General features: G+C 37.4%; 1 protein-coding gene across 6 annotated transcripts in view; it reads right to left on the bottom strand.

Moving 5' to 3' along the window:
* LOC127430418 (nuclear protein AMMECR1-like) overlaps positions 1-27,232 on the bottom strand; it is an 80,066-nt gene that overhangs the window by 12,134 nt on the left and 40,700 nt on the right. For 2 of the 6 annotated variants that reach the window (XM_051680167.1, XM_051680170.1), the window contains 4 exons: positions 15,964-16,078; positions 8,290-8,380; positions 8,064-8,160; positions 5,848-7,401 (listed from right to left, as the gene is read on the bottom strand). In XM_051680167.1, the coding sequence (XP_051536127.1) occupies positions 6,798-7,401; positions 8,064-8,160; positions 8,290-8,380; positions 15,964-16,078 (907 nt within the window). In that variant the 3' untranslated portion in view covers positions 5,848-6,797. Of the gene's footprint in view, positions 1-5,847; positions 7,402-8,063; positions 8,161-8,289; positions 8,381-9,855; positions 9,964-15,963; positions 16,079-27,232 lie in introns of those variants that run through there. The other 4 variants (XM_051680169.1, XM_051680168.1, XM_051680171.1 and 1 more) reach the window with 3 other exon arrangements.

Genomic DNA, 27,232 nt, shown 5'->3' with positions numbered 1-27,232 from the left:
TTTAAAAGTGCTAAAAACATGAGCCCATGAGCTCCTCGCATGCACAGATCAGCCCGTCACCCATTTATTCTGAAGCAAAGCACGCACAGAACATGCCAATCCGTCTGTAGTCACAGCCTTTTACATTTTTTTATCACATGATCATATTGCTATTTTGACGTTATTTTGATAATGTGCAGCCTTGAAGAATTGTGAAATTAGTCTACTGATGCACTCTTTATGAAATTTAATGGACAATAAAAAGCACATTAAAATCAGTGATATTCACAATATTGCTTAATTTTGTATCGTCAGCAAAATCACTGCAATTATATTGTGAATATTCTATATATCGCCCAGCCCTACACAGTGTAACAGCGTTTGCCCACTTTTTCAGCCATTTTGGTTTTGGAAGAATTTTTATAAAACTAAAGTAGATCCGCACGCTGTTTAACCATTCCCTTTTATTAATATAAAAACAACAGCAACGTTTCGATCAGAATGATCTTTGTCAGGCCTTGATACAGCACCTGTTGTAGAAGTATTGGATGTGCGTACATTTTTCCCTCTTCCGGAAGTATTTTCCCCATTAATTTCTTCCAAAGTCTTTTCATAAAATCCTTCATTAAAGAGTTGTAAAGCATGAACCAAACCAACCAGTTCCGAGGTGAATCACAACATTACAGATTTTGTTTTAAGGCAAAAAATAATTTGAAAATTTGACAAAAATATAAGTTTGTGTACTTACCGACTTTCATGAGGGATTTTTATCAATAAAGTTGAAATAACGCAGGCCGATGGCTTCAACTGAAGCATATACCATTGATGAACAACCTCAGAGCTCATGGTAAGTCTGTCTTTAATGTTTTATAAGTTAGGGCTGAAAATCAATTAGTCTATGGAAGGAATTAATGGGATTTTTACTTCCGGAACAAGACTGTTGCGCTCTTAGTATTTTGGCGAATCGAGCTAATAATCTTGGCTAATATTAATTTCTTAATATACTAATACATCTGAACATGAAACATTGTATAGGTTAATGTTACTTTAACAGTCCTCGAATCTGATTGGATGAGAGGCATTCCAAGACTGCTGATACCTCAGACCATCAGCAGTGGGACGCTTTACTGTTTGTATCACTCAGCTTGTGTTTGTGGCGTTCTAAACTTAAGTGTAAGAACAGCGCAGATATGTAAAGCTGCTAGATGTGTGTACTTTCATCTCTGTGACATTAAAGATCTGAACCAGAAGGTGGCGACAAAAAACCTTTTTTGTGTTATAAGCGAGTTGAGTTGATGTAGAGAAAGACTATGTTGTCAGTCAGTGCATGAGTTTCTTTGAAGTCATCCGACATTGTGTCTCACTCCATGATCGCTTGGATTACTGCTACACAACGCCACAGGTGCAGACCTACATGATACATAAGTTACCGAGTTCGGAGAAGACGAAAACTTTCAACATGGTGGAGGAGCTTTGTGTAGGTGTCAAATTAAGAGTTCCCAAGAAATATACAAGAATGAAACTGCCGTCCTCCATGTTTTCTCTCCGATAACAAAACACTTCACCGTGAGTAAAATGCTTGTAGGATTATTCCCATAGCCTGTATGGCAACATCACTCCACGATCGGAGTGGATTACTACCACACTACAGCACTTCATCTCTGCTTGGGTGCTTTGACAGATGCAGGTTTTTAAACTTGTAAGGAACAGCCCAAGCTGCTGTTACTAGTTCTAAAGTGACATTTTCAAATTATTGGAGGAGGCTTGGGCACATCTTTGGAACTACCAATGGCAGATCCTGATCTGTGGATTAAGTAGTTCCACACACAAGAGTGTTTTTTTTGGAACAGTCCTTAGTTTTTCCCTACTTATTTACTTGTTTGTTGAACTTTTTATAAAAGCAATATCGCACTCGCAATTGTGCTGTATTGTCCATCTTTCCGCACTGCAATGATTACCTGCGGCACACGGATGAATCCCAGCCATACTGATATATGGACTTAAAGCACACTTTTGTTAAATGTCACATGTCTAGAATTCAAATGAACAAAATTCAGATTTAAATGCTTTAGTCACTGTTTCAGCTCCATATTTTACTTAAGTTTAAATAAGATAACTCTATTGAAACATGTCTTAACGGGGAAACATGTCATACCTGCGGATAGCGAAACTTCATGTTCAAAAGCATTGCAATATTCAAAATATTCCTTAATTTTATATCATCAGCAAAATCTTCACGATAATATTGTAAATATTCAATATATTGCCAGTGATCTAAGAAATATTGCAAAGTTATTGAATCTTCTCTCTGTTCATGATGCAGAGTAAGTTTATTAATTCATACCTTCAAGTCTTGATTACATTAATGCACTTTTGGCTGGATGCCATGCTGTCTGCATAAACTACATTTAGTGCCAGATTCAGCTGCCAGAGTTCTAACTACATTCAGAAAATGTGATCATGTCAGATATATTAAATTATCTCTACAGTGATTACCAGTTTGGTTTCTGATCATTTTTATAACACTGTTATGCTTCTGTTGTGCACAGCACTGTGCTCCCAAAATAATGCAAGTTCTTGCATGAATAGGGGTGGGTAAAAAATACTGTTTTTCAGATTAATCGCAATCTTCATTTGAACGATCTCGATTCATAAATCCCAAGATCGACCTTTCACTCAATGTGCAATCCACTACTACAATGACTACTACAACTACTCGCATTTGCAACCAAAATTTCACGCTATGTGACTGAAGTGAATATACACTATATTGCCAAAAGTATTCGCTCACCCATCCAAATAATTGATTTCAGGTGTTCCAATCACTTCCATGGCCACAGGTGTATAAAATGAAGCGCCTAGGCATGCAGACTGCTTCTACAAACATTTGTGAAAGAATGGGCCGCTCTCAGGAGCTCAGTGAATTCTAGCGTGATACTGTGATAGGATGCCACCTGTGCAACAAGTCCAGTCGTGAAATTTCCTCGCTACTAAATATTCCACAGTCAACTGTCAGTGGTATTATAACAAAGTGGAAGCGATTGGGAATGACAGCAACTCAGCCACGAAGTGGTAGGCCACGTAAAATGACAGAGCGGTGTCAGCGGATGCTGAGGCGCATAGTGCGCAGAGGTCGCCAACTTTCTGCAGAGTCAATCGCTACAGACCTCCAAAGTTCACGTGGCCTTCAGATTAGCTCAAGAACAGTGCGTAGAGAGCTTCAAGGAATGGGTTTCCATGGTCGAGCAGCTGCATCCAAGCCATATATCACCAAGTGCAATGCAAAGCGTCGGATGCAGTGGTGTAAAGCACGCCGCCACTGGACTCTAGAGCAGTGGAGACGCGTTCTCTGGAGTGATGAATCACGCTTCTCCATCTGGCAATCTGATGGACGAGTCTGGGTTTGGCGGTTGCCAGGAGAACGGTACTTGTCTGACTGCATTGTGCCAACTGTGAAGTTTGGTGGAGGGGGGATTATGGTGTGGGGTTGTTTTTCAGGAGCTGGGCTTGGCCCCTTAGTTCCAGTGAAAGGAACTCTGAATGCTTCAGCAAACCAAGAGATTTTAGACAATTCCATGTTCCCAACTTTGTGGGAACAGTTTGGGGATGGCCCCTTCCTGTTCAAACATGACTGCGCACCAGTACACAAAGCAAGGTCCATAAAGACATGGATGAGAGAGTTTGGTGTGGAAGAACTTGACTGGCCTGCACAGAGTCCTGACCTCAACCCGACAGAGCACCTTTGGGATGAATTAGAGCGAAGACTGCGAGCCAGGCCTTCTTGTCCAACATCAGTGTCTGACCTCACAAATGCGCTTCTGGAAGACTGGTCAAAAATTCCCATAAACACACTCCTAAACTTTGTTGAAAGCCTTCCCAGAAGAGTTGAAGCTGTTATAGCGGCAAAGGGTGGGCCGACGTCATATTAAACCCTATGGATTAAGAATGGGATGTCACAAGTTCATATGCGTCTAAAGGCAGATGAGCGTATACTTTTGGCAATATATTGTATTTGGCAACTGGTGATTTCAATGAGTGATTTCACTCACCAGTAATTGTGTAGTTTAGTCGTGAAGTGTTCAGCAGCGAGATCCTTTCACAGCGTGTTGCGAGTAAAACTTGTTCCGTGTAATGAGTGTGATTGAGATGACCAGATCCACGCAACCCATTTGTCATTGAATAACGTCTCTTTTAATACCCTTTATGTTCTTTACAGTCAGTTGTTGATCAAAAACAACAACAAAAAAAACATTTGATTCTAATCATGCATCGCACATATGAGGTAAAGCCATTCAAGTCCTCTCTAGTTAACGTGCTCATTTAAAGGTGCTGTTTACAGAAATGACGTTTTTGTTAAAGAAACAGTACCGGCTTTAGCACGTGAACAAGAAATCAATATAAATAGTACAAATTATGAATGTAAACAATAAACATGTAACAAAAATAATTTATGAAATATAATATTTATTGATCATTTATTTGTTCATTTTTAAAAAGCCAAAATGATGAAGTAATAAAATAATTTTATAGTGTACCTAGTTAAAAGGTCCCCTGTATAATTAACAGCATTAGCTGGGAGATAATTTATATGTAAGCAAAAGGGACATTATAACTGAAATAAACTCAATACTGAATCAAACTGAATTCAGAATCGATTTGAGAGCTTGTGAATCGGAATCTAATTGAATTGGGAAATCTGTATCAATACCCAGCCCTATGCATGAACGCAAAATTTACGTACAAGCCAGTTAACAAGTTTCTTTCATTCTCTTGTGCGGTAGAGCTAGGGCATGTCAAGATTTTCAGTGAACAAGTGACTTAAATTTCAGTCTGTTCATTACATGAAGAGATGTCATATGGCTTAAGAAGACTTTGAATATAAAGCACGAGTTTTATGGAATACTTTTATGTTGGTTTTGCATCCTTTTTGAGACTTCTCCAGTCACCATTTATTTTGGAAAAAACGACCAGGACAATCTCCAAATTTCTCCTTTTGTTTCTCAATAAATAAATAAATAATAATAATAAAAAAGTCAGGTTGGAATAACATGAGGGTGAGTAATGACAAAATGTTCATTTTTGGGTTTGCCTAACTATTACTTTAAGGCTTTGATCAGAGTAAAAATTAAAACATAAGCAAAGAAAAAAATAAATGCACCAAAAAAAAATGTGATACATTTGGTTTATCACAATACAAACCACATTGGTATTAAAATCTGTCTTTTTTTAATGTGTTTCAGTCTGAATTGCCAGATCGGATTTAAAGTATTTTTTTTTTTGTCTTTAGAATTGCGACATGACTAACTTCAATCACATGTGGCATTTAAGTATTGAATGGTGAATGAGTGAAATTGTCTGTACACAGTATTATGCATAAATGTGTAAATAGTACAGTAATACCTCTGTAGGTTATGTTCTCTTATGCTACTTATGAGTTCAGCATAAGAATCAGTATGAGCTTTATTGCCAAGTATGCTTACACATACAAGGAATTTGTCTTGGTGACAGAAGCTTCCAGTGCACAAACAATACAACAAGACAGATATAATAAAAAATAGAACAAAAATAAAAAGTGAATAGAAAATATTAGTATATTTAGAAATGCACAATAAGACAAAAAAAATTATATATATATATATATATATATATATATATATATATATATATATATATATATATATATATATACATATACATATCCACACTATGTATATATATATATATATATATATATATATATATATATATATATATATATATACATATATGTATATATATATATATACATATACATATACATATCCACACTATGTATATATATATATATATATATATATATATATATATATATACACATACACACACACATTGTTACATACAAATCTGTTATATAAAGACAGTGCAAGGGAATGTAATGGCAGAAGAGGAAGGTTATGTTGGATAAATATAAATACACTAAGCTGTGTATTGCACATAATTATTGCTCAATGGGGAAGTTTAAACTGTTCATGAGATGGATAGTCTGAGGGAAAAAAACTGTTCTTGTGCCTGACGGTTCTGGTGCTCAGTGCTCTGAAGCGCCGGCCAGAAGGCAACAGTTCAAAAAGGTAGTAGGCAGGGTGAGTGGGGTTCAGAGTGATTTTTCTAGCCCTTTTCCTCACTCTGGAAGTATACAGTTCTTGAAGGGAGGGCAGGGGTCAACCAATAATCTGCTCAGCAGTCCAAACTACCCTTTGTAGTCTTCTAATGTCTGATTTCATAGCTGAACCAAACCAGACAGTTACTGAAGTGCAGAGGACAGACTCAATGACTGCTGAGTAGAACTGTAACAGCAGCGCCTGTGGTAGGTTGAACTTCCTCAACTGGCAAAGGAAGTACAATCTCTGTTGAGCCTTTTTCACAATGGAGTCAATGTGAGTCTCCCACTTCAGGTCCTGTGAGATGGTAGAGCCCAGGAACCTGAATGACTCCACAATCATCTCCACTGTTTTAAGCGTGTTCATCGCTAGGTTGTTCTGACTGTACATAAACAGCCAGCTGTTCAACCTCCCTTCTGTATGCAGACTCATCAGCATGCTGGATGAGGCCGATGACAGTGGTGTCGTATGCAAACTTCACGAGCTTGACAGAGGGGTCCTTGGCAGTGTAGTCGTTTGTGTACAGGGAGACGAGTAGTGGGTAGAGTACACATCCCTGGGGGGAACCAGTGCTGATTGTACAGGTGCTAGAAGTGAATTTCCCCAGTCTCACTAACTGCTGCCTATCTGTCAGAAAGCTGGTGACCCACAGACAGATAGAGGTGGGAAAAGAGAGTTGGTTTAATTTAGTCCAAAGAATAGCTGGGATGGTGATGAAAGCTGAAATGAAGCCACAAAAAGGATCCAAAAATATGTCCCTGGTCTGTACAGATGTTGCAGGATATGATGCAATCCCATGTTGACTGCATCATCCACAGACCTGTTTGCTTGATAAGCAAATTTAAGGGGATCCAGAAAGGGTCCAGTGATGTTCTTCAGGTGGGCCAACACCAGTCTCTCAAATGACTTAATGACCACAGACATCAGAGCGATGGGTCTGTAGTCATTAAGTCCTGTGATTTTGGGTTTTTTTGGGACAGGAATTATGGTGGAGCATTTGAAGCAGCAGGAAACTTCACACTGCTCCAGTGATCTGTTGAAGATCTGTGTGAAGATGGGGGCCAGCTGGTCAGCACAGGATTTTAGACAAGTGGGAGAAACACTGTCTGGGCCCTGTGCTTTCCTTGTCTTTTGTTTCCAGAAGACCCAACACACATCCTCTTCACAGATCTTAAGTGCAGGTTGAGTAGCAGGAGGGGGGAGGAGGGTGGTTGTAGGAGGTGTTGATGTTTGTGTGAAGTGAAGGTCAGAGCAGGTGTGGGGTGTGAGACTGGGCTTTTCAAATCTACAGTAAAACACATTCAGGTCGTCATAATGGCGAGATGTCATGTTAAACATGAGCAGAGGCAAAATTTCCAGTTTACCGTCCTCTCTTTCCAAAATGTCAGCTTCTCTTATGTCTCTTAGCATGGTGCTGAAACTTCTATGTCATTACTGTGGCATCCAATGAAAATATACTCAATTCTGAATTCAGTGTCTTAAAGGATATAAAAGAAATAAATGAGGTCTAATGTCTACACAAGCACAAGAACTTTACAGATCTTCTTCAGTGTGTCTAATATCAACATGCAGCGGCACAGATGACAAGCTCACACATCTGAAGCTCAGTTAATACATGTAGTCCACTAAAACAACAGATAATTCTGCTCGAAATGTTGCATTTTTGCTTAGATTAAATTTCAACTGCATCTGGGAGTTTTCTTTGTCTTTTATTACTTTTTTGTGGTTTATTATCATGCAGTAACACACTGATATAGTGATTGATGTATGTCGTCATGAAACAGAGACCCTCCCCTCGAAATCCGAACACAAGTGGTCACAGGAGACGCATTCAAGCTACTAGGTATAAACAGCCATGTGTCTCGCCTGACCACATGTGATCGGATCACCCGAAACGCATCTTAATACCAGGTGTAAACGGGGTCTAAAAGAGGGCAACTGTCTCACCTGGTCAATTTAATAGTCTTCCTGAAGTCATTTGTGATGGGAGCTTTATAACCTCCCTTTCGAAGTAAGGAATCTATGGTCTGAATGTGGTCCCATCCTGTGAGAGAACACCAAACACAACACATTCAATCACATGGTCTTTCAAATTGATTTACTTTTACCTTTTTAACTATTCTGCATATTGAAGACAGAAATCATTAATCAGGCAAAATGTAATATTTCTCACCTTGCTCCTTTGCAACCTCTGGCAGGTAGGTGGCGGTGCGCTTTGATCCTTTTTCATTAAAAAATTCTATCCTAATTCCATGAACACCCACCTAGGAATATGAGAGAGAGACACATTTAGAAAACTGTCTTTCATATTTGATCGTCACATAACTGACAAATACTGTCAGCTCTGTGCTAACACTAACGTCATAATCACAAGAACAGCCTGTTGAGAGTACTATTGGTTAGGCCTATTCTATTATTAAATTGATTACTGATTACAACAAAACTCATGTGTATCTTTAAATACACATTGTCATTTGAACAACCAGTCAGCAACTGCACGGCTTTATTGAATCTCACAAGCTTTAAGTACAACATTACAGTACATAACACAGTAACAGTTTTTATTTTATTTCGAGTTGGACATGACTAATATCATTACTTGCGTGTCAGTAAGATTAATTCAGTAACGAATCTTACTGAAGTGTAAATGTTTTCGATTCACTAAAACAGTGATTCCCAACCCTGTTCCTGGAGGCCCCCCAACACTACAAATTTTGGATATCTCCCTCATCAAACACACTTGATTCAATTCATCCGCTCATTAGTGGAGACTCCAAGACCTGAATTGGGTGTGTCAGATAAGGGAGATATACAAAATGTGCAGTGTTGGGGGGCCTCTAGGAACAGGATTGGGAACCACTGCACTAAAAGAAACCGGCTCATAAGAGTCATTTCTTCAGGAATCGGACTACACTGGTGGTCCTGTATGTTTTTGATTCACTAAAAGAACAGGCTCATAAAAGTCATTTGTTTGAGAATAAGACTACACAAGTAGTGCTGTATGTTTTTGATTCACTCAAAGAACAGACTCATAAGACTCATTCATTCGGGAATCGGACTGCACTGGTAGTGCTGTGTATTTTTGATTCACTAAAAGAACAGGCTCATGAGAGTCATTTGATCAAGAATCAGACTTCACTGGAAGTGCTATGTATTTTTGATTCACTAAAAGAACAGGCTCATGAGAGTCATTTGTTCAGGAATCGGAATACACTGGTAGTGCTGTATGACTTTGATTCACTAAAAAGAACCAGCTCATAAGAGTCATTTGCTGGGGAGTTGGAATATACAGGTCACTCTCTATGCTTTTGAATCACAAACAGCTCATAACAGTCATTCATTCAGGAATCAGACTACACTGGTCAGGCTGTGTTTCGCACTGTAAATTCATTGGAACCACAATGTCAAGGTGTTCTTGGTGGTTGCATGGCCCAAGTCAAAAGAGTCTACCCCAAAGTCTATGATATTCTGGTCTTTAGATATGGCTCCGGTCCCTCCTTCAATGCAAGTCTGAGATTTTGCACCAATTGTATTTTCTGCCAGGTGAAAATTGTAAGTGGAATCGCTTAGAAAATTAATATCGCACATCTCAACAAGCTGCATGTGTTATGGCATCATTTATGTCTGTAACACAAACAGAGTGGGACAAGTGATGCACCATTTCAATAAGTTAAATATAGTAAGGGGCTTGTTCAAATCTCTAACCCTAAATATAAGCAATTTTAATCATGATATTTGCCTTAGAAAGCACAGCTAATGAGGAATTCCTATAGCAGAGGTGCATTTCACTTCAGTACTTTGCCTCTAGGTTTGTGGTGTGTAAACAGTCTGTCTCCGAACTGGGTCACTGTTAACAAAAGGGAGGAAAGCACATGGAACGGCAGCGGAGCTACACAACAGCAACACTTTTGATCTCATCTGCAGGATGTAAACAAAAGATATCTTTGTGAGCAGATGGGAAAAGAATGCGGAAAAGATGTAGCAAGAGGATTAGAGACTGCTACCTGCATGATCCATACAAAGAGTTTTAAAATGAATGGGAAATGGGGAAAGAAACAGAGGACAAAGTGAATAGAGACAAAGGAAGTGAACTCAGCAGGGTACCTGGAAAAACAGCTCAGGAACTGTTCCATCTACGCTCGATTACACATATACACACACACACTAGTGCTGGGTGATATATTGATTACATTAAGTGTGATTAATTACATAAATGTAATGCGTTCAAATTAACACAATTAATCATGCCTTCTCATACTATGGAGCCCATTCCAAGACAGGCATGGAATTTATTTTCTGAAAAAGTTTTGCGTTCCCTCAAAATAATTTTTTGGTTTTGGTTTTAGCTTTATCGATCCTTTACGAAAATTAACCATGGTTTTACTTAATTACAATAGTTCAGCTATGGTATTTAGAATTTGTAATTATAATTTATAATTATTTTGATATTATGTTTATTTGGGGGGGCCTTACATAGCAAATCTCGATGTGTGATTAATTGCAATTCAGTTAACTAATAGGCAAAGAAATCTAATTTATTGACAGCCATATTCACGATATTCACAGCAAGGAAATCTGAACTTTTGTAAAAAGGAAAGAATTTGCTTAATTGTTTAGTGACTTGAGCAGAATCTTTAATATTTCTTATTTAATGTCAACGTTTATTTGTTTTAAATCTTTTACACTTTATTTACAAGTGTAATTAAGTTTTTATCAAGTTTATATGTCATTTTTAGATTTATACAGACTCAGATTTTGAAACCCACAGTAATTAAGTAACATTGTGAATGTTGCAATGAGTTTACTGCAATTTTTATTTGGACAAGAAATTTCCTAAAGAGTGTGACGTTAGACTAGTTTTATGATCCTTCCAGGTCTCATTTTTCACAGGTATACAAGTGTTAAGGCAGATGTTTTAATTGCATCTCTGATTTAAATGCTGGTGGCAAAAATTGTGTTAGGAGTTGGTAAATTAAATTAATTTTCATTCATCAGTTCATACTGTCACTCGAAAACATTCAAAAAGTCCCTGCATGGCATTTTTTATCAATTAAAATTTTTGTAATACATTTATACATAGTTTCATATATTACATTTAAATAGTAAATATTGCTGTGTTTTTGTATTGGTGCATGTACAGTTGAAGTCAGAAGTTTATATACACCTTAGCCAAATACATTTAAACTCAGTTTTTCACAATTCCTGAAATTTAATCGTAGAAAACATTCCCTGTCTTAAGTTAAGATCACTACTTTATTTTAAGAATGTGAAATGTCAGAATAATAGGAGAGAGAATGATTTATTTCATCACATTCCCAGTGGGTCAGAAGTTTACATACACTTTGTTAGTATTTGGTAGCATTGCCTTTAAATTGTTTAACTTGGGTCAAATGTTTTGGGTAGCCTTTCACAAGCATCTCACAATAAATTGCTGGAATTTTGGCTCATTCCTCCAGACAGAACTTTTGTAACTGAGTCAGGTTTGTAGGCCTCCTTGCTCGCACATGCTTTTTCAGTTCTGCCCACAAATTCTCTATTGGATTGAGGTCAGGGCTGTGTTATGGCCACTCCAATACCTTGACTTTGTTGCCTTAAGCCATTTTACCACAACTCTGGAGGTATGCTTGGGGTCATTGTCTATTTGGAAGACCCATTTGCGACCAAGCTTTAACTTCCTGGCTGATGTCTTGGGATGTTGCTTCAATATCCACATCATTTTCCTTCCTCATGATGCCATCTATTTTGTGATGTGCACCAGTCTCTCCTGCAGTAAAGCACCCCCACAACATGATGCTGCCACCCCCATGCTACACGGTTGGGATGGTGTTCTTCGGCTTGCAAGCCTCACCCTTTTTCCTACAAACATAACGATGGTCATTATGGCCAAACAGTTCAATTTTTGTTTCATTAGACCAGAGGACATTTCTCCAAAAATAAGATCTTTGTCCCCATGTGCACTTGCAAACTGTAGTCTGGCTTTTTTATGGCAGTTTTGGAGCAGTAGTTTCTTTCTTGCTGAGCAGCCTTTCAGGTTATGTCGATATAGGACTCGTTTTACTGTGGATATAGATACCTGTCTACCTGTTTCCTCCAGCATCTTCACAAGGTCCTTTGCTGTTGTTCTTAGATCGATTTGCACTTTTCGCACCAAACTATGCTCATCTCAAGAGACAGAATGCGTCTCCTTCCTGAGCAGTATGATGACAGCGTGGTCCCATGGTGTTTATACTTGTGTACTATTGTTTGTACAGATGAACATGGTACCTTCAGGCATTTGAAAATTGCCCCAAGGATGAACCAGACTTGTGGAGGTCCACAATTTTTTTTCTAAGGTCTTGGCTGATTTCTTTTGATTTTCCCATGATGTCAAGCAAAGGGGCTTTGAAAGTAGACCTTAAAATACAGCCACAGGTACACCTCTAATTCATTACACTTCCTATCAAAAGCTAATTCTTGACATCATTTTCTGGAATTTTCCAAGCTACTTAAAGGCACAGTTAACTTAGTGTATGTAAACTTCTGACCCACTGGAATTGTGATATAGTCAATTAAAAATGAAACCATCTGTCTGTAAACAATTGTTGGAAAAATGACTCGTGTCATGCACAAAGCAGATGTCCTAAACGACTTACCAAAACTATAGTTTGCTAATATTACTTCAACTGTAAATGATTCAGAATTGTTCTTCTAGTGTTTCTAGTCATTTTTTTACTGTATTTATATATTACACTAAACATTTAGAATCAACATGTCAACAATGTTTGAAATGATAGATTCTGCAATAGAAAACAAGCAATATAAGAGCAAATACATCAAAAGCCTGAAAAATATCAAGCTATATATATTTATATTGCCCAGCCCTTACACACACACACACACACACACACACAAAAGACACATGTGGTGTATTCAGATGTCCTCACTCCTCACTCAGGACATATTTGTGTCTGTGCTGCTCTGGGTCATTAAGGACAGCGAGTGTTATAGCAATCACACACATACTTTGTGTGTGTGTGCGGCCTGAATCATCACAGCTTAACTGAGTACACTTGCATAAGGATGGCCTCAAAGCAAACAGACATGAACTAATAGCCAAAAAAGTCAGCTAAAACTGCTAATGTAATTTAATGAGCTGCAAATTTAGCCTACCTCTATTTCATAAATGAATTCCAAGGGCAATTTCAACTACAGGGCATTTAAACTTACACTTAAAAAAATCTAAATACAGAAATAAAATTACATAAAATATATGAAATATCAACTTTATTAGAACAATCCTACCAAAAATGCAATTACAAATGGTACCCTACCTTTCTTTTAGACGATAGGCCGAACGTCAGCATTTCAAAATACCACGATAATAAATGAATATGCCTTTATATATGAAAAAAAGAAAAAAAAGAAGAAAAAAAATATGCGTTTCAAATGCCAGCTTGTTTTCCACTGAGACACAATATTTTTTATTCATATGAGAATCTGCCAAAAAACAAAAACAAAAAAAACACCTGCTGCAGAAAACATTCTCTCGGTTGGAACAGATGTGGAAGAGACAGCCATATGCCTGAGAGATTAGGATATAGACTCTCATTCATCTTTCACCACTGGAGAGGGTTCTGGTCCAGGTCCATGCAGTGATCTTTGTCATATATCTCTAGATCTGCAGGTCGGCTAAGCGTGTTTGAGTAGTATTTATCGCCAAAACAACGACAAAAAAATGCAATTGATGGCCGTTATCGCTTGGCCATTTTCATTTTTGCAATGCCAGATGAAGATTCTGACTCTGAGCTCACATCCTTGACATTCTCTGCATTATTGGCATTACCTTGCAAATACTGCACTGCACTACATCAGTTCCCACTTTTGTGAAACTTGTCCACACAACGCTCGTTTTCCATGATGTGACTCACGCTAACAGTTTAGTGCCTGCAACAAATATGAGGTAAACCGTCAATAGTTGGTTTTTTTTATTTTTATTTATGACTAGTTAGCACATTTGCTAATAATTTTGTTTGTGGTCATGATTGTGTTAACAGCTATAGCATAAGAGTTAGTATAGCAGTTTAATGTTTATTAATGCTCCTTAATTTTATAAAATTCTTGTTGACAAATTACACATGAACCTCCATTGTTTAAAAAAAAAAAAAAAAAAAAGGGGTTATCGTCGGAGAATGGAAAAAATTTTATGAAACACCTTTGAAATTCAAATTGTAATGAATTTCAGTATTTTATTTGTAACATCTGATATAATTGTTAAAATTCTATTATTGTCCTAGTTATAAAATATGCATTGATTAAATTCTTAAGCTAATAGGTAATAAATCTCATTCTTGAGAATTTCTATTAATGAACTGATTAAATTGACATTTGACACATGAATGATTAGGCTGGTTAGAAAAAAAGATGCACTCAAAAATGTTAAAAAAATGCCCCTGAATATCAATGTGATGTGATGTTTAGAGTAATACATTTGAAAAAATTCTCCAAAAAAAGCATGTTGCTCTGTAGTGCCGATACTTTAGAGCAGTGGTTCCCAAAGTGTGAGGCGGGCACTGCAGGGGAGGCGCAGGGACACGGAGGGATTTGATTGCCAATTGAGTGTCAGTTGTGCAATTGATTGGTATATTTCCCGTTGAAAGCGTTTAAACGCGCTCCTCCCGCTGGGCCCCATGGGAGTTGTAGGCCCCTGGGCTTCAGCCCGTATAAGCCCATGTGTTAATGCACCCCTGTGTAGAGTACAGACTCTCAGTGAAGAGAGATGGCTGCTATGCCAGTTTGTTTTTTTGTTGTACATTGTAAAGTATTACATCCACTGTTAAATCCTCAGCTTTTCTGAGAACAGCGTTTTTCCTTCATTGAAAATGTTTCGGCGGCCACCGAAGCAAATTATATGATATTCAAATTCATCTTGCTTTTGCTGTTTTATTAGCGCTAAATATGCTTCTCATCTGGAATGTGGATGAGCGCAGGGTGCTTAAAGTCTGGTTTCGTGTGAGAGTTGTGCGATCCACTGAGAATCACACACAAGACGTGCTCTGTTCTATCCTACCATATCTCTGGAGCACGCGACGCATGTCAACCAGGCTTCCCTCGATATGTGAGCTCCGGTGACAGGATAGCGCAGATCGGATCACATGCACAATCAAACCGGGCTTCTCTCAATATCGTTGCGCAGACGACAAATCTTATGCGACCCATTTCAATTCTTCATGAGAATTTTCAATTTTAAAGTGCTATGGAGCAATTCAACCATTTCAAACGGCTACAGCACTGACTTCTGAACAGCTCTGACAAGTGAAAGAGAAAACACCTGCTCTTCACCAGCATCACTTACAAGACTTTACACATCTACAAATCAACAACACCCTTACTAACATTTATCACAGTAAACTGTAACAGAATTTGCTTCAATCAGTAAAGGGGGCTTGACTGAAAAAGTTTGGGAACCACTGCCTCACTTGAGTGGGTAAATGACATGTCACAATGACTGGTCATGTAGCATCGTCTTGGCACAGAAGTACCGGTACTTTTTACATCCCCACTTGGGTCAGTAACCACCTAGCAACTACTCATAATTCCCTAGCAACCACACAGAACACTGTAGCATCGTGGTGAAGAATTCTGTACGGGAAAACATCATTCACATTTTCTTTCGACAAAGTAAACGTCTCATTTTTTTTTTTTTTCAAAACAATCGGATAAGTTAAATGTGGTTCGGGTCAGAAGTTTATTACTTTGTGTTATTGAGAGCAAAACCGGAGACTTTTAGTTTGTTTTGTATGTGAATAATTGATCATTTCCAGAGAACTCGTGTATTAATAATTGATAGCAGCAGCTCTTGAGCTCTTACCTCCCAGTCTAGGTAATCACCAACATCCTCAAAGTTGGTGAGCAGAGACACTGAGCAGAAGAGGCGGGGCAGCTCGTCCCTTGTCATGGGGGGAAAGCGGCTGTCTTTAAGGGCACTGTGAAGGGGACAGGAAGACAGAAAATGTCAGGAAAAAGTCACGTCATGGGTAAAATGAACATGTAGACACTGCTTCAAAATAAGTCAGTAATGCACCAACGTTAACCTTGGATGTCATTTCGGTTTTTGCGGAAAAAATAAAAATTCTGAAAACAACTTAGCACTTTTGTCTGTCAGCTAGATCCTTAGTAAGGGTTTATAGCTTTTCCACATTCATTTTTATTTTAATACTATTTTCAAATTGACTTCAAATGTTAGTTTAGTTTCAGCAACAGATTGTTAGTTTCAGTTTAGTTCATTTCATGGAAATGTTTCTATTTTATTTTTGTTATTTGTGAAGGGATCAATTGAGGAACCAACAGAACATTTCCAGATTTATTTACATCTAAAACAATCAAGATCTTTGAATTAAACATTGGCAAAACCTGAATCTGAAAGAGCTGAATAGTCACATATTTTTTCATCAATGTTTTCATACAGTAAAGCTCTGATGTGAAGTGTTCTATTTGACCAAAAATAACCGCAATGTTTTGCGGAAACATATTTTGACTTGATTAAAGTTTTATTCATTCTTTTGATTACACACCCTTTTGATAATGAAGTAAAAACGTAGATTGCAGAAACACAGAATTTGGGGGAAAATATATATATATTTTTATTAGGTGTATTTAACTACTATGTACTTGGATTAAAAAAATTATGCATTTGATATGATGTACTTATTGTGCGTGTGTGTGTTGTTCTGCAAAACATATGTTGCAACTGAGGTTGGGAGACCTCAGTTGCAAGGTTTAGGGGTAGATTTAGGGTCAATTACAGATGTAATTACTTGCAAGTACTTTAGATGCAAGTACACAACAAATACAATGTATCAAATGATACATTTAATTCAAGTACATAATTTTTAAAAGACACCTAATAAAAAGTGTCACAGTTTTATTCATTTTTCATTTACTTCATGTTTATTGTTCTATTTAGGTTTACAAACTAAAAAAAAAAAAAAATTTTTTATTTATATACATATATATATGTATATATATATATATATATATATATATGTATATAAATAAAAAAATTTAAAAAAAAAAAAAAGAGTTTATTATTTTAATTTTTTCAATATTATGTTTCTTATTTACTATATTAAATTTATATCGCTATTGTATCGGCCTATTGGCCACCCTGCTCTCTGGATATTGGCATTGGCAATTAAAAAAACCCATATCGGTCGACCACTACTATACACCATTTATTGTTTAGCCATCATAGTTCAACAGGTAAGCACAGCATACACACATTTGTTCAGAAATGTTGCTGCAGAGTTTTTAAAATCAAAGTTAAAGAAACATTCCGGGTTCAATACAAGTTAAGCTCAATCGACAGGATGTGGCATAATTTTGATTAAATCAAAAATGAACTTCGACTCGTCCCTCTTTGGTACAATGTACATAAAGGGCTTTAAAGTCTGCACCTGCAAGACTGGACAAATTAAGGAAAACATTTTCTGCATGTGTAATATGTTCTGTTCAAATGTTTGCCTTCAGACAAAAGCCTGATGCAAGGAAAACAATATCTGTTATGGAGCAAGAAACAAAACTTTTTCACTAGCACAGTGCCAACTCTGTAAAATGGCCTACTCATGGGTAGACAGAATATTATAACTTGTCCTGTAGAACTAAACATTTAAACTTGTTAGTAACTTCCAACACTGTTGAAGAGACCCTTCTGCAGGAGTGAGAATCAATGACAGCAGCTGTCCACATAGAACTGACAACAACTGCTGCAACAATTTAGCACCTTTACTCCAAGGAACTCATCTCAACAGGCGGCAGGAGCCGCTGGACCATTACTATCGCTGTGCTTTTTCTCATATATAATGAACAATGGTTTCCGCCCATTGGCAGGGAGAGAACTGATAAGACAGGATGACTAGACTTGTCTGTCACTGACCAGCTGATGCACATTGCATTAAAAACAAAACTGGAAAACACTCTCAATGTGGCAAGTTCTAATCTGGTTGGCTGGCATTACTCTATTTCCAGAAGTAAAAAAACAGGATTTTTTTCCAGTCTGCCTGGAAACAAAGTCATGTTCACAATGTACGGAGTTGATACAATGACTACGTTTCCATGCACTTAAGGAAATAGTTTAAAAACTGTATTTATTTATTTTGAGGAATTTGATAATTTTCCATGGCACACCTGACAATCATTCACGGCACACTAGTGGGCACAGTGGTTGGGAAACACTGGTTTAGGTAGCCAAATTGTATTACAGAATATTTGTCTGACATCTCTCAGACAGCCACAGTTTCTTCTCCTGTCTCCCGCATTCACTTTCTTCGAGTGCGTGAAGGGGGGTGGGGAGGGGTGACATCCGTTAACAATAACGACAATTTCAAATTAGAAATGAGTCATGTTATTGCTTGCATTTGAAGCAGGAAGTTTTACATCCAATCACAGTAATGATGTTAACAAATAAATCAGACAATGCCAAGGGCAATTTAGTGATATCCCTTTCAGTTGTGGTCTTGACCGGTCTTGAAATAAAATCCCGAGTCCTCTTTGTCTGAGACCGAGACAAGACCGAGTAAAAATACGGTCGATTCCGAGACGAGACCTTCAAAAAATGGTCTCAAGACCAAGACCGATCTCGAGTACTACAACACTGCTAATGGCACTCGCAAGACATACGGTCCGACTAAGCTGATCCACCAATCAGAACGTTCATTTCAGAAGTCATTGGATATTTGCTAACCAATAATATTTTCTGTTTCCAGCGTCTGATGCACAAGCATCTCTGGAGCAACCATAATTTGTATTGTAAATTTATTTCCCAGCTATTTGTAAATATCTATCTATCTATCTATTATATATATATATATATATGTATATACACACACACACACACACACACACACATACATACACACTACCAGTCAAAACTTTTGAAACACTTCACCGAAATGTTTCTCATGATCTTAAAAATCTTTTGATCTGAAGGCGTATGCTTAAATGTTTAAAATTAGTTTTGTAGACAAAAATATAATTGTGCCAACATATTAATTTATTTCATTATAAAACTAAAATTTTATTAAAAAAGTTTTTGAAATAGATGACTTGGACCAAATAATAAAGAAAAGCAGCCAATAAGTGTCCAACATAGATGGGAACTCCTTCAATACTGTTTAAAAAGCATCCCAGGGTGATACCTCAAGAAGTTGGTTGAGAAAATGTCAAGAGTACATGTCTGCAAATTCTAGGCAAAGGGTGAGTACTTAGAAGATGCTAAAATATAACAGTTTTTGTTTATTTTTAGTCACAACATAATTCCCATAGTTCCATTTATGTTATTCCATAGTTTTAATGACTTTACTATTATTCTAAAATGTGAAGAAAAAAAATTATAATAAAGAATGAGTAAGTGTTTCAAAACTTTTGACCAGTAATGTGTGTGTGTGTGTGTGTGTGTGTGTGTATATATATATAAACAATTTCACAGAACAGAAAAGCACATAATAGTACACAAAATAAAACAAATAACCATACATTTTTAAGTATGCTATTTATGTTAATACAAGATAATGTGTTAACGTGAACATTACTACACTCATATTAGCTACAATGCTTAAGTTTATTATGTATTATTAATTAGTTTATTAGAGTAATAATAAAGTATTAACAATTTTCATAGTAGCCTAATAAAAGGAACATTAATGACACATTATTTAAATAAATATTCAACATCAAGTTACCATACCATGGTTCTTAGTAGTGTAGAAACTTACCCTGATATACAAGTTTATGTGGGACCATAATTACAATGGTCTTTCATAAATTAACAGTATGCCCACCTCTTCAGACACTACTACACCACTGGTTATGGCGTCTCCTGTTAAGCCAACCGTGATTTGAAAATAGACAGTTCAGACAGTCACTAAAAAAAAGCTGGTGCACGCTTACTAAGATTACTACGGTAACCTGACGGAAGCACAGACAGACATTGTGCACATTCTTTCATTGAGTTGGGCAGCGAATCTTCACATAATGACAAAATATGATGCATTAGATTTTGATTATGCAATCTTTTGTGCATTTTGCAACAGATTATTTTATAACAGCCTATAAAGATGAATAGACGATACACTGGAACAACAAGCCGCAACACAGCAGCCAAAGACATTTGTCAGACATGTTATTATATATACATTTATGTACATGTCATTGTCAAGTAATTAGTCAGAGTACTCGAGTAGACAAAATTACCAAAATGCCCATCCCTAAAACAGGGCTTCTTAAAGGGTTAACCATCTTCAGACAACCCACCAATTTTGAAAACACATATTTTTCCACATGCTTACATTCTATAGATGCAAGAGAGGGCTGAGACTATAGTAAACCACTATGTAAGGACATCCACACACTTTGTTTATAGAAAAAGTCTTAGACAGATGAACTATCAAGGAGACTCAATATGGCACAGCATAAACCCACCCATATACACAAACTGGCAGACACATGAGGGAAGGTGATAATAACATCTCTGGAAGAGAAAATCCATGAGGAGAATCCATCATTCGAGACATGCCAACAGTTCTCGAAGCAGCAGCCATGTTTGTTTTTCTGTCAGAACCGAGCAGGTCTGAGGTTGTCAATTTAAACATTGAAGTGACAGAAGTGTCAGTGACTCATCAGCACACAGGAGTGTGTCATAGTAACAAACACTCTTTTTGGCAGTGCCAATGAATGAAAAATGAAATCAAGAAGGAAAATGTGGGAGAGGAATATGAGTTATTACTGGGAATTACTTCACTTCTATAAAGGAAATGGTTTAATAACCCCCTTTCACATGCACTTAAGAAAACAGTTTAGCCTATTCCATTTTTTTGAAAACCTCATGTAAACGAGAATGCCGTTTTCCTTATGCCACTTAAGGGATTAAGAGAGAGCAGTTTAACACACCTGGGCTTCTCCCGGAGAATGCAGCTTATGCGGCCATGTTAACGAATTAGCGGCGTTCTTACAGGTTTATGAGGAGTGTGCGCGTGTGTGAACAGACTGGATCACAAACGTCATAGGATGGAGCCCATCAACAATCAACACAGTGGATAGAATTCAACATGTCTGGGAGTACAGTGGAAACAGCACATACTGTTCACTATAAACAATACCCATTTATACACACCAATTTGAAATATTGACTACTGTCCATCACATTTGCGTATATGTGATCAAGTTAATTGGGGAAACCCCAGAGTTTTAGGTAAGAGGAAATCCCCACTGTTACAGTGCAATTCCGCTTCAGGTCACGATGGAAAGCTAAAGAAACAAACACAACAACAACTCTGAAATGGATAAACCTGAAAATAAAAACATGCAACAGAGAACAAAGTTTCTAACTGATGGGCCGCATGTATACAGGGTTAAAGAGAAAGCCACAAACACTGTGCATGTACAGTTGAAGTCAGAATTTAACATACACCTTAGCCAAATACATTTAAACTCAGTTTTTCACAATTCCTGGCATTAAATTTTAGAAAACATTCCCTGTCTTAAGTTAAGATCACTACCTTATTTTAAGAATGTGAAATGTCAGAATAATAGTAGAGAGAATGATTTATTTCAGCTTTTATTTCTTTCATCACATTCCCAGTGGGTCAGAAGTTTACATACACTTTGTTAGTATTTGGTAGCATTGCCTTTAAATTGTTTAACTTGGGTTAAACGTTTTGGGTAGCCTTCCACAAGCTTCTCACAAAAAGTTGCTGGAATTTTGGCCCGTTCCTCCAGACAGAACTGGTGTAACTGAGTCAGGTTTGTCGGCCTCCTTACTCGCACATTCTTTTTCAGTTCTGCCCACAAATTTTCTATCGGATTGAGGTCAGGGCTTTGTGATGGCCACTCCAATACCTTGACTTTGTTGTTCTTAAGCCATTTTGCCACTTTGGAGGTATGCTTGGGGTCATTGTCCATTTGGAAGACCCATTTGTGATCGAGCTTAAACTTCCTGGCTGATGACTTGAGATGTTGCTTCAATATATCCACATAATTTTCCTTCCTCATGATGCCATCTATTTTGTGAAGTGCACCAGTCCCTCCTGCAGTGAAGCATCCCCACAGCATGATGCTGCCATGCTTCACGGTTGGGATGGTGTTCTTTGTCTTGCAAAACCCACCCTTTTTCCTCCAAACATAATGATGGTCATTATGGCCAAACTGTTCCATTTTTGTTTCATTAGACCAGAGGATATTTCTCCAAAAAGTTATATCTTTGTCCCCATATGCACTTGCAAACTGTAGTCTGGCTTTTTTATGGCAGTTTGGAGCAGTGGCTTCTTCCTTGCTGAGCAGCTTTCAGGTTATGTCGATATAGGAATCACTTTACTGTGGATATAGATACCTGTCTACCTGTTTCCTCCAGCATCTTCACAAGGTCCTTTGCTGTTGTTCTGGGATTGATTAGCACTTTTCGCACCAAACTATGTTCATCTCTAGTAGACAGAATGTGTGGTCCCGTGGTGTTTATACTTGGGTATTATTGTTTGTACAGATGAACGTGGTACCTTCAGGCGTTTGGAAATTGCTCCCAAGGATGAACCAGATTTGTGGAGGTCCACAATTTTTTTTCTGAGGTCTTGGCTGATTTCTTTTGATTTTCCCATGATGTCAAGCAAAGGGGCTCTGAGTATGAAGGTAAGCCTTAAAATACATCCACAGGTACACCTCCAATTCAGTACACCTCCTATCAGAAGCTAATTGACTAATTGTCTAAAGGCTTGACATCATTTTCTGGAATTTTCCAAGCTGCTGAAAGGCACTGTTAACTTAGTGTAAGCAAACTTCTGAACCACTGGAATTGTGATATAGTCAATTAAAAGTGTGGAGTGGTGGTGGTGTAGTGGACTAAAGCACAGAACTGGTAAGCGGAAGGTTGTTGGTTCAATCCCCACAGCCACCACCACTGTGTCCCTGAGCAAGGCACTTAATTCCAGGTTGCTCCAGGGGGACTGTCCCTGTAATCAGGGCACTGTAAGTCACTTTGGATAAAAGCGTCTGCCAAATGCATAAATGTAAATGTAAAAGTGAAACAATCTGTCTGTAAACAATTGTTGGAAAAATTACTTGTGTCATGCACAAGGTAGATGTCCTAAATGGCTTGCAAAAACAAAAGTATAAAGCCGATACCGTCGGAGTGCACAGTTTTGATGCAGCGCTGCGTTGATGTTTTCTGATGTCAAACAAAGAATATATAAACTAGTTAGTCCACTTCAGCCTTCTCTCATTCCATCAGTCTCTCATTCTCCCCACTTCCGGGACTGGGAAAGTGGAAGGGGTAGTTTTATTTAGAACCTTCTTTGCTTCTATATTATGACAACCTCAGAATCCAATGCTGCATTGCAATGTAAACAACATGGTGGCACACATACACAGCCATCACGTTTGCAATTGCATCTTATCTATTGCATCTTATCTATTACAATCAATCATGATAAACATCTACATATTACATTATATGTTTGATTATATATATTATCTCCACTACCATTCATCTGCTATGAAGTGTACGATGAAATATTTTTTAATTACAGCGCGCATTTTAAAAACTCACGCTTGGGGATCTGTCCAGGAGGAAATCACATGCGAAAGGGTTAAGAAAATTTTCTTAGTCTTTCCTTAGTGTGATGGGCACAGATACAAAGGCTACAAGAGCCCAAATTGAACAAAATCCCAATAATAACCAGAAAACAAAATAATATTTGGTACATAATGTAAACATTTAGCCATAAGACCGAAATACACAGGAGACTCTTATTTTGAAATATCTGTGCTCCCAGAGGATCCCACAAACAGATAAGGGAAGCAAAACGTTGTCGTAAAACATATAGGTAGTAGTTCATTAACAGTAGATCATCAGAAATCGCTTGTCATTAATGTCGGTATTATTGTCATAAATTCAGTATTATTAAAAATACTTTTCCCCTTTTCTATAGGGACAGTCTATCAAAATGAACATGAACTCAATCAATAATGATTAAATCACTAAATGTTCAAATAATGTTTATGCTTCAAAGTGTCTTTTTTTTATAACATCATCTCATATTAATGATTTTGCATTAAGGGGCGGTCACACTACACTTCATGCTTCATTCACCCCCATTGAAATGCATCCGAACGAGGGAGACTGGAAGCGCAATCTCATGTGAAGAAATGTAGTACTACGCTGCGTATTGCAAGTTCAAGAACTGTGAATCTGTATGACAAGAGAACACTTGACCAATAGAAAATCGTAACGTCACACATTGACCTTTTGACGCAATACAAAGAATACATATTTTAAAGCTGCGTGTTGTATTGTTGCAGGAAAGTAACAATAAAAAAATGTTTTAAAAATTATATAATATTACTTATTTGTGATGTATTACTTACACCAGAAGTTCTCCCACATGACATCATATCCTCATTTTGCACATGCTCAAAGCCTAGTGTGACCGCCCCTTCAGTTTTTAAACAGTGATAGAGACTTGGCTCTGTTACAACAGACTAATTTGGTTTTTCATTAACCAAATTATTCTTATACTGATGCACAAGGTTTGAATGTCCAGCTCATGCATGTGTAGTTAAATATACACATGAGTTTTATAATCAGTGGCATTTTATAAAAGAATAAATAAATGAATTACATTTATTATCACATTTCTTTTTTTTTTTCTTGAATTTTTATAAAATGTTTATACAATTATTGGATTGCACTTATGCCTTATATTTATTCTGTAGAAATCCGAAATTATCTCATCATTTGGCAACAGGCTTCTGAGGGCAGTAAATGGAATAAGAATCACACTTCTTATTTCCAAATAATTCATCCTCAAAAGTACTAACATATGGAAACATAATGGAACCGGAATAGAGGAATTGGAATCAGAACCAGAAGTGTTAAATTCTGTACGATTCCCAACCCTACTTGACTTTTGACTCTGTCTGGTAAGCTGGAGCATATTTAGACATATTTAGGCAAAAGGAATACAGATAAAAAAAACGTTCCATGATAAATGCCCATGACCAAAAATATGCAGAATGAATGAACGTTACATTTATACAGTGCTTTTCTGACACTACACTCAAAGCGCTTTACACAGTGAACAGGGGACTCTCCTCAACCACCAACAGTGTGCAGCATCCACCTGGATGATGCGACGGCAGCCACAGTGTGCTAGTACGCTCACCACACTAGCTATTGGTGGAGAGGAGAAGGACTAAGGAAAACATGGAACATTTATACACACACACATTATACATAAATTCATTTGTGGCGAATTAGCTGCCTTTAATTCCATAGAATTTTCCAAACTTCATAATTAACACATCAAGCAGAACCACTAATCTTCCTTTAATGTGGTTAAACGCAAAACTTTTTCAGCTTTTGAACTGCTGTGGTGCTCCACCGACCCTTTAGGCCACAGAGAGAAATCATCCTAGCAACAGCATCAGCCAATGAAAAGCCGGCAACTGCTGAAACTCTCAACCATTAGGAAATGCTATTCCAGATGTCTGTGTGTGAGAGCAGACATTCAGTTTCAAGAGCCCTTTCCCTGTTAACTGTATTTTTTCCTGTTCACCTGACTTTAGGCCATTTCCTTGCATGACCCAGAAAAAAGCTGAGGAAAAAAAACTATTGTGAAGGTGCCAAATCAGCCACATAAATAAACATTAGACCACAAAAAATATTTGTATGGTTTCATGCTCTTGATAGCTAATAAAACAGCAAAAAACAATGTGGTGGAACCATGTCCATCCTCAATGCAAGTGAGCCTTTATTTAATGTAGCCAAGGTCCTATTTTCTTTTACCTTGCGTAGGTTTTTTCATGGTTTTCGAGAATGAGGGCATGTCATGCAACCAGTCCATGCTGACATCTACCTAATGGTAAGGGCATACTTTATTTATTAGACGTAACAGCAAATGGAAAAACAATCAAGCATTATAGCCTTTAGAAGTATACCCATTTGACCGAGAGCCCTTATAGACACATTTGACAAATGCGCCTTAAACTGCTTTTCGATACTCTTTGGTACAGTCAACTCAAGGCACGTGTGGGCGGCAGATGACATGTACAGATGTGCAGTCCACATGTCAATAAAATCGGGCTGCATGATGACAGTCCATGCAGACTGAGCTGATGATGTAATTTACACACACTGCGCAAGACGTAGCAGCATACATCATACCCAAGCCTTTACTTGGCTAGTTCCAACAAAGTGGCAGACGTGTTTGGAAGCCTTTAAGGTCCTTTAAGTACATATGTAATAGATCAAGTATTAATTAGTCTGTTTGCAACTAAAACAATGATAAAGTGCCTTAATTTTCAGAAACCTCAGGCTAAGTAGCACAGAGATACAGTATTTTACATTTCTGACTTTTTTTTTTTTCATGTATCCTCAGATTGACCTCTCACATAAGCGTTATAAATGTGGTGATCTCATTCCATTCAAGAGTTTTTACCAAATTTAAGAAAAAGTGACCACCCCCACTTTGTACGTTGTGGCATACTGTTGCAACGGTGCATATTTTTTATTATTATTGAGATTGGGACTCCAGAGAACCTTTCTGCGCTGATTTGGTTCCAACCAGGTGAATGGCCTAGGACTAGTTCAAAAAGCTGCTAAAAGTTGATTGGTCGATGGCAGCCATGTTTTTCAATATATGCAACTGTCCTCATAGAACTTGATGTCACCTTAGATAAAGACACTGCATGCAAAATTTCAAGTCGATCGGACCAACGGTTCCATAGTTAGAGCCATATTTGCCAACAAGAGATATACAAGTTTTTTTCCGTTCAAGAGTTATAACCATTTTAGTAAAAGTGGCCACGCCCCCTACATACGTTTTGGCATACCTTTGCGATGATGAATAGAAATTTTTTGATAACTGTTAATATTGGGACTCAAAGAATCTTTCTGCACTTGTTTGGTTCTGATCAGGCAAACGGCCTAGGACTAGTTCGAAAAAGTACTTTTGTTAAATAATCTCAAATACAAAGTTGTTCAGAAAGAGGTTTATCATATGATATGAATAACGTGTTTCTTTGTGAAAGACAGTCCTATATTCTTCAATTTAGACACATTTAAAACACGATAGTGCCTCCCGGTGGCCAATTGT

The sequence above is a fragment of the Myxocyprinus asiaticus genome, chromosome 40 (genome assembly GCF_019703515.2).
Source record: "Myxocyprinus asiaticus isolate MX2 ecotype Aquarium Trade chromosome 40, UBuf_Myxa_2, whole genome shotgun sequence".
NCBI lineage: Eukaryota > Metazoa > Chordata > Actinopteri > Cypriniformes > Catostomidae > Myxocyprinus > Myxocyprinus asiaticus.
Note: the sequence above shows the minus strand (reverse complement) of the source record. Positions and strands in the feature narration are given on the sequence as shown.